At 39.4% G+C, this 8,743-nt stretch overlaps 1 protein-coding gene across 1 annotated transcript; it reads left to right on the plus strand.

Moving 5' to 3' along the window:
- The first annotated feature begins 306 nt into the window (after positions 1 to 306).
- On the plus strand, positions 307 to 7,767 carry LOC117391606 (3-hydroxy-3-methylglutaryl-coenzyme A reductase-like). The gene is made up of 20 exons (XM_033989450.2): positions 307 to 406; positions 692 to 890; positions 982 to 1,093; positions 1,172 to 1,259; positions 1,340 to 1,424; positions 1,503 to 1,608; positions 1,700 to 1,806; positions 1,985 to 2,104; positions 2,793 to 2,923; positions 3,022 to 3,293; positions 3,366 to 3,487; positions 3,555 to 3,749; positions 4,873 to 5,031; positions 5,578 to 5,735; positions 5,813 to 5,918; positions 6,010 to 6,180; positions 6,259 to 6,399; positions 6,467 to 6,625; positions 6,709 to 6,863; positions 6,954 to 7,767. Exons 2-20 carry the CDS (start codon positions 729 to 731, stop codon positions 7,024 to 7,026), a joined length of 2,622 nt encoding a protein of 873 aa, XP_033845341.1. The 5' UTR covers positions 307 to 406; positions 692 to 728; the 3' UTR covers positions 7,027 to 7,767.
- The last annotated feature ends 976 nt before the right edge of the window (positions 7,768 to 8,743 follow it).

The raw sequence follows: 8,743 nt of genomic DNA on the forward strand, positions 1-8,743 counted from the left end.
ATTGTTTAAGTTAATTCAACTTCACCAAGTGTTAATTCAACTTCCCCTAATAATTAATAAATAATTAATTTGGCACCACCACTTCAAACTCTTGCGAGAAAAGGCCATGTAGCTCTTTTCATTAAGTGCACTGCGCCCTCTCGTTTTTTCTTCAACGAAAAATATGTCATCAAAACAAGACCTGAGCAGACATGGCTCTATCAGCTCACACTCCGGAGCAGTAGGGAGCAGCAGGGAGCATTAGGGGGCAGTAGGGGGCAGTAGTGCGCCTCTTCACGTTGGTTTGCAAAAGAAGAAGACGGCTTACGTCACAATTTCTAAGTCGCCATGATGGCTAGTTACTCTCGAACTGTCTAAGCAATTTTGGCATGTAAACCACCACTATTATAATGGATTTTTGATTAAGGTGAGATCTGATTGTCTTCTTTGTGTTTGTTGTTTGCCATTACTACGATTTAATAATGATAAATCCTAAACAGGACTTAAAGTAACCCGCCGTTCTCCAGAGGCTAGCCTTTAGTGGCTAATGCTAACAAACGCCCTTTTTCTATACTGTGAAATTAACACATCGATACTAATGTATATTTCTAAATCCAAAATGTGCTGTGACGTACTATGAATACTACTGGTAACACAGGCATTGTGTCAAAGTGATGACACGTTTTTCCTTTTGTCTTTTCTATTAGGGTAGACTGTGACCTCAGACAGTGGGACTGTCTCCTGTCAACATGTTGACACGTCTCTTCAGACTTCACGGGCTTGTCGTGGCTTCCCACCCGTGGGAAGTTATAGTCGGCACCCTGGCGCTTACAGTTTGTCTAATGTCTATGAACAGCCTGACGACAAGCAATCAGGTGTGCAGCTGGAATGAATGCCCCAAACTCCAAGAGGTCAGCTGATGTGTTTGAGATTCTGTTAGAAAATCCATGTCAAGTCAAATGCGCTCTTGTGTTGTGTAACTTTTGGCTTTTTTACTCTTAGAAAACCCAAAACAGCAACATTATTATACTCTCAATTACACGCTGCACGGCTATTGTTTACATCTATTTCCAATTTAAGACCCTTCGCCAACTGGGATCAAAGTATATATTAGGTAAGTAAATGTTTTTAACCCGTGTGAAATATTTTATTTTCATGTTTACAAATGGATCTTATATTTGTTATTTTCTAGGTATTGCAGGGTTATTTACAGTATTTTCCAGCTTTGTTTTCAGCACTGTGGTAATACACTTTTTTGGAAAAGAGCTAACAGGCCTCAAGTAAATATATTATATTATTATAACACAATTTGACATTTTACCCTTATCATTTTACCTAACTTGTGATATGACTTCTACAGTGAAGCCCTGCCATTCTTCCTATTGCTCATTGACCTGTCCAAAGCCTGTGCATTGGCCAAATTTGCTCTGAGCTCAAATTCTCAGGTAAAGTTGAGTTTCTGTTATCAGTGTCAAATAATGGTACCAGATACATGTATTTAAAATGTGTTTTGGTAAGTATAGGAGGAGGTGAGGGAGAACATTTCTAAAGGCATGGGGATTCTGGGACCCACCTTCACTTTAGATGCATTGGTTGAATGTCTGGTTATTGGAATTGGTACAATGTCAGGTAAGGAAAGAATTGTGATTGCTAGTTAAATTCGTCACTAAAATAAGTCAGACATATAACACACCTTTTTGTATCTGTCTGTTTTTTGTAGGGGTGCCCCAGTTGGAGATTATGTGTTGTTTTGGCTGCATGTCTGTTCTGGCCAATTATTTTGTTTTCATGACCTTCTTTCCTGCATGCGTCTCACTTGTCTTGGAGGTAAAGAAAATATAATTTGCTACATCATATAATATTGGAATGAATGCAGTATTTTTTATCCTAGTAATTGTATTTTACATTTTAAGTTATTCTAGTTTTACTCCATATACACTAAATAAAATGGTAATAGCAAAGCGCATGTAATAACATGTTTTTTTTATTGTTTTTTTTTATACAGTTGTCAAGGGAAAGCCGTGAAGGTCGCCCAGTCTGGCAGCTGAGCCACTTTGCACGTGTGATGGCTGAAGAGGAAGACAACAAGCCCAATCCAGTTACACAGAGGGTTAAAATAATAATGGTGAGAAAATATATTCATCATCTAACATTTTCTATTTTCTCTTTCTATACTAGCACAACCTGCTGAGGCAACTCCATCTTTTGCAAGTTAAATTGCATCCTTTTTGCAGTCATTGCAAAATTATTATTGTCAAATAAGTTAGTTTTCTTGGTCAATTCTGCTGTTGAGGATGTTTGTTTGTCCTATGGGATTGCTGTTTGTAGCATAAGATGTAATGTTTATTTTGATATAGGATATGTTTCTTCGCTCTAAACTCAGTTCTAGATCAGGGTTATCAAACTCAAATTCACAGAGGGCCAAAATTAAAAACTGCGACTAAGTCGCGGGGCAAACTAAATATTTATTGAAAAATTTCAATAACATCTGCATGTTTTTCAGAAGAGGTGGATTAAATTTGAGTGAGGCGACAGGTAGGAGATGCAAACGAGTGTCAACCGAAATGGTGGGGGCTGGCGCCAAAACATTTGCAAAGCATTCTGGGATTTGTAGTATTAGAGGTGCATGCGCTATACTAGCGCGGTGGCCAGTGGGCCAGCTCTAATACATATTTGATATGATCTCACGGGCCAAATATAATTATATCGAGGGCCGAGTCTGACTTGTCTGTTCTAGACGATGTCCTTGTAATAAATAGAATACAGGTTTTTGGCTGTCCAAAGTAAAATAACTATGTATGTGTCTTCTCAAGTCTCTTGGCTTAGCGCTGGTCCATGCCCATACAAGACTTGCATCAGAAAACCAGGGAAATAATCGCACAGTGGAAGGACCCATCTCTGATTCTTTGCACTCTGGAGGAGCATGGCCCTTTAAACTCACCAGGTAAATCAATAAAGAAACTGTCTATATTTCCAAAAAATGCGATCATGCAAATTTGAAAGCTGATGGTTGTACTGTCTTCTTTATGTTTTGTCTTACAGTATGGATTTAGAGCAAGTTATAACTCTCAGTCTTGCTCTGCTTCTTGCTGTTAAATATGTTTTCTTTGAACAAACGGAGGCAGAGTCCTCTCTCTCACTCAAGAACCTCAGCTCCCCACCGTTACAGAGACAGTGGAAAGAGGAGGGCTGCTGTAAAAGGAATGGTTTGGTCCAAATGAAATGGCAGGTAATTCATGACAATTCTGTAACATGCCAAACCTCCCAAGCAGTTTCACACTTGCAAAGTACCCCCGGACCAGACCAAGACATTGGTAATTAACTTGACACCCATTCTCATCATTTATATTGTTGAAGCAATGTATAATATTTTAAAAATGTTCTAGTGCAATCTGATTTAATGGAGACCACAGAGAGCAACTCCAGTGTTTCAAGTGAAGAAGATGTATGTTCAGAATCAAAACCACGGACATTAGAAGAATGTGCTGCTATCCTGTTTGATCCTCATGTAAGTTGACTCGATAAAACAGCAAATGTGTTCTTTTAAGTTAGTCCTATTGACTTTTTCTTCACAGAGAGGTTCAAAATGTCTGAGTGATTCAGAAATAATGAACCTGGTCACGTCACATAAAATCCAAAATTACAAGTTAGAAAAAGTCCTAGAGAATCCAGAAAGAGCGGTGGCCATCCGGAGAGAGTTGTTATCTTCCAAACTACCTTCAACATCTGCCATGGCACATCTACCTTATAAAAACTATGACTACACACAGGTAGGGCCTACAAAGAATATTCTTTCATTTGGAGAAATGGATTGCTATGTTTTGCTTCCAGTTGAAAAGTGAAGTTTACATACACTATACAAAAAGACACATACGCTTTGTTTCTCACTGCCTGACATGAAATCAGACCAAATTCTTCCTGTTTTAGGTCAATTAGGATTAGCAAAATTATTTCTATTCACCAAATGCCAGAATAATGCTGATGTCTTGAGCTGTTGTGTCAGTATTTCCACATAAGGTTCTTTCCTCGTGATGCCATATATGTTGTGAAGTGCACCAGTTCCTCCTCCAGCACAACAACTCCACAACATGATGTTGCCACCCCCGTATTTCACAGTTGGGATAGTGTTCTCTTCCTCCTTTTTCCTCCACGTAATAAATCTCATTATGGCCAAACAGTTAATTTTGAGAGACATGTCTTTGGTCTGACAAAACTAAAACTGAAGGTTTTTGTCCCCATGTGTTTATGGCAGAGTGGCCTTTCAGCCCATGTTGGTGCAATTGTTATTTCACTTATTTCATTGATAATGACTCACTCTTACCAGCTTTAGCCAGCATCTTCACAAGATCCTTTGCTTTTGTTCTCGGGTTGATATACACATTTTGGACCAAAGCGCGTTCATCTTTGAGACAACAACCCGTCTCCTTCCTGAACAGTATGATGGCTGGACATTCCCACAGTGTTTATACTTGTGTATAATTGTTTGGATTGATCAATGTGGCACCTTCAGACATCTGGAAATTGCTCTCAAGGATGAACTAGACTTTTGTATGTCCACAATTCCTGATGCCTTTTGACTTTTCCATGAGGTTACACAAATTAGCAATGTGTTTCAGGCCTTCAAATACATCCAAAGAAGTGTCTCTAATCAACTCAAATGTTGTCAATAAACCTATCAGAAGCTTCCAAAAACATTACATCATCTAGGTTTTTCCAATTTGTTTAAATGCATAGTAATCTTACTGTATGTAAACTTAGGACTTCCTGTTCTAACTGGCCTAGAACAGGAAAAGTTAGTCTGATTTCATGTCAGACAGTGAGGAAAAAAAGTTTGTGTCCTTTTATATAAACATGTGGTTTTAACTGTATGTTATAACATTGTACAATGTGCAGGTCATGGGAAGCTCCTGCGAGAATGTCATTGGGTACATGCCAGTTCCTGTTGGAGTTGCAGGTCCTCTGCTCTTGGACGATAAAGAGTTCTATGTTCCCCTGGCGACTACAGAGGGGTGTCTTGTTGCCAGTACCAATCGAGGATGCCGAGCTCTGTTAGTAAGTACTGCTTTTACTACAATCAAATTATGTTAATTATATTGTGGTGACACTGGAAAGTTCTTCTTGTGTTGTGCTTTTTTGGCATGAGTTATCGCTTATAATAACCTTCGTGTTCAGAAAGTAAACAAGAAGCTCAAAACCGCTGTCTCAATTCAGCAGAGCCAGTTTCCGAACAGACCAGTAACTGATAATAAAACCTTCACATCCTTGTTTGCTTAGCAACCAAGTGTCACGTACAAATGCTGTCACATTAACACCACTTACAAAAATAACATTAAATAACAATACTGCAAGCAGTGATAAAGGGCCCACACAACCCTTGTAACTAAGGAAGGATGTGGTTCAGTGGGAGAGCCGTCTATCAACCCTGGCTTTATAGACTCAACCCTGGCTTTGAGTTGTGAGGTTCTCACAAGGATGGTCCTCACTCTCTTAAGGCAACAGTCTGTCACAGTTACACTATGAATACTCAAAATGAATAAATGCAAAATATTAAATTATACTGTTAACAATGCTTGACACAAATTTCCTATCACTGTTCAGCTGAGTGGAGGTTGTCGCAGCAGGATACTAGCTGATAACATGACTAGGGGTCCAGTTGTGCGACTGCCATCAGCCTGTCGTGCTGCAGAAGTAAAACTTTGGCTTGAAAGTCCAGAAGGTTTTAGTATTCTCCAAGAGGCCTTTGATGAGACTAGCAGGTTCGGACACTCACATTTCACTTGTTGTCACATGTTGATAGTTATGACATGAAATTCAAAATGTATACATTTTGTAGGTTTGGGCGTTTAAGGAAGTTGTTTGTGGGCTTAGCTGGGAGAAATCTTTACATTCGCTTCCAGTCTCAGACAGGGGATGCCATGGGCATGAACATGCTCTCAAAGGTATTGTGGTTATTTATTTATATTTGTTTATGTTAGAAAAGATAAACATTCAAGGTGTGGCCACCACCAACTTGAGTTACTTTTTTTGCAGGGGACAGAGCATGCTTTGCAAAGGCTAAAGTTGCAGTTCCCAGACCTGGAGGTGTTGTCTGTGAGTGGAAACTATTGCACGGACAAGAAGCCAGCTGCTCTCAACTGGATTCTGGGCCGGGGCAAGTCTGTAGTGTGTGAAGCTACTGTTCCGGGAAAGTTTGTTAGACAGGTAATGTCATTTTCACTTGACACTTTTACAGAAACTTGATTAACTTGATTAACTTGAACACACTGTTTATATGTCCAGGTGCTAAAAAGCAGTACTGTTGCTCTGGTTGAGTTGAACATCAATAAGAATTTGGTGGGTTCAGCCATGGCTGGCAGCATAGGAGGCTTTAATGCCCATGCTGCTAATATTGTAACGGCTATCTACATAGCATGTGGACAGGTTAGGCACAAAACAAACCTCCAATGACCAGGGGCAAGTTTAATTCTCCTTATTCGTTTTTCTTTAGGACCCTGCACAAACAGTGGGTAGTTCCAATTGTATCACACAGATGGAACCTACTGGACCAGGAGGAGAGGATCTGTACATCACTTGCACAATGCCCTCCATTGAGCTGGGTACTGTGGGAGGTGGCACCAATCTGATGCCACAGAAAGCTTGTCTAGAAGTATGGCTAATTATACTTTTTAACCAACATTTTGTATATCATTCATTTATGTTAGGCTTTTATTTATACAATCATTGTTTCAGATGCTCGGTGTCCAAGGGACCAGCCCAAACCACCCAGGTGAAAATGGTCGTCAGCTAGCTCGTGTAGTGTGTGCCACTGTCCTCGCGGGGGAGCTCTCACTTATGGCTGCTCTGGCTGCTGGTCATCTAGTTAAAAGCCACATGACCCACAATAGGTGACCTATCAATTCAAAATGCATTTCTTTATTTAAAAGTTTTTTTTTGTCAGATTTTCTTCTCAAATGGTATGTTGTTTTTTTCCCTAGATCTACAACAAATTTAGCTGGAATGCATTGTGCCACACCAGACAGTTCAGTGGCAAAACATGATCCATCTTGACCCTGGACTGAAAGAGACATTTTAAAAACTAGTTTCTAAATATTTGGCATGTGTGTGTGATCCCTGGTTCCTAAATTGTAAACACTACAGCATTTTGAGCGTTGTTTTGCCTTTTTTTTTTCTGACAGTTGGAGTAATGTGACCGATTGGTTCGTCTATTTGAAATGTTAAACATTTGATATTGTGCCTACATTTTTGCCAATTTGAGTCAGGAATGTTTTAATTCAGACAGTTTTAGTGGTCAGATTTTGCCAAAATTGCATAGAAAGTTTGGGATGGTTTACACAACATTCCACCAATACACAATGTTCCATATGAATAGTTGTGTGTTCCTATTGCGGTTCAAAAGGTGTGTGAATTTGTTAAAAGCCACTTTCAGTCATGCAAAGCCATAACGTGTTGTGTGATTGTGGTTGAAACTGTAATGTATGTGGATGTACGGGATTCCTTAACTGCAAAAAAAGTCTGCAGATTGTGATCCTGTAATGTTTAGACTTGCTTGCAAAACTGGTGCCTTTAAAGAATAATGGAATTTTAATTTAATGAGATGCTTTTTCATATAAAACCTTTTCACCTTGTCCTGCTGTTTGAAAATGAAATTTGAAGAGAGCGCTAGAGAGCCATTTTGTGAAATAGTCTCATGATTTGCGTATCATTGCGTTCAGCTCACAAATGTGCATAAATGTTGTAATAACGTTTTTCCAACAAAAAAAGTGTGAAAGAGAAATATTTTATTGAAATATTCAAAAAATTGCGATTTTGTTGAAAATTCACCATGACCACACCCAGTCATTTTCAAAATGTAATTGATAATCTTTAATCACACATGGGTTTAGTGGGATTTGGCCAAATTTGAAGTGGTTGTAATGCAAACTGTGTGAGCAGATGTCCTGAATGCTAGGATGTGCACTTTTGTCATTCCCGGGTTTGATCCAATATGACCGACTTCCTGTACATTTAAGGGTGGGGCCATAATATCATTTTTGTCATGTCCCAGCATGTACTATATTTTTTTTATATAAGTTTCAGATTTTTACGTTGAGTTTTTTCCGAGGATGAGGGCTTCTGGACGAGGTTTTAATTAGTTCCTCGCCGGGACGTTGTCCCAGGCTCGGGCCTAATACGAAGAAGAAACCAAGGAAGAACAATGCCCCTCGCCACTCACGCAAGCGGCCGACCCGACACTCCCTACAGGAGGCGCTAACGTGTCAGTTTTGTCTGTGTTATTGCAGCTTCGGGCTGTGCTTGTCACTAAACAAAGTCTACACACAGTGGAAGGACTGATGCACAAACATGCGAAAACATTGTTTATTCCAGGCATCGCCATGGCAACACTATTCAAAATACAAACTTGGCACCCGGACTTTTTTGACGAGGACAACCTGAAGAATAACTTGCCAAATTTCACGTTCTTAATTGAAGGTAATAAGACGTTATAAGACTTTGAAATGTATGAAAATTAGGAAATTTTCCCAATAGGATAACATGGGCTGTCTTGCGCATCACCATGGCAACCCAGTGAAAAATATGACATTGTTCCTTTTGACTTTTTTGATTAGGTTACATTAACAGTCATTGTGGCAATTTTCACAATATTCCTAAATAATTTTTTTCTGGTGAATGGGAAAATGTGGGAGCATTCCCATTAGGATAACATAGGACTCATCAGGTCCCAGTCAGCCCAAATAACAAAGAGAAATTAAAGCCGCAAGCGGCA

The sequence above is a fragment of the Periophthalmus magnuspinnatus genome, chromosome 23, assembly GCF_009829125.3.
Source record: "Periophthalmus magnuspinnatus isolate fPerMag1 chromosome 23, fPerMag1.2.pri, whole genome shotgun sequence".
Taxonomy (NCBI): Eukaryota; Metazoa; Chordata; class Actinopteri; order Gobiiformes; family Gobiidae; genus Periophthalmus; species Periophthalmus magnuspinnatus.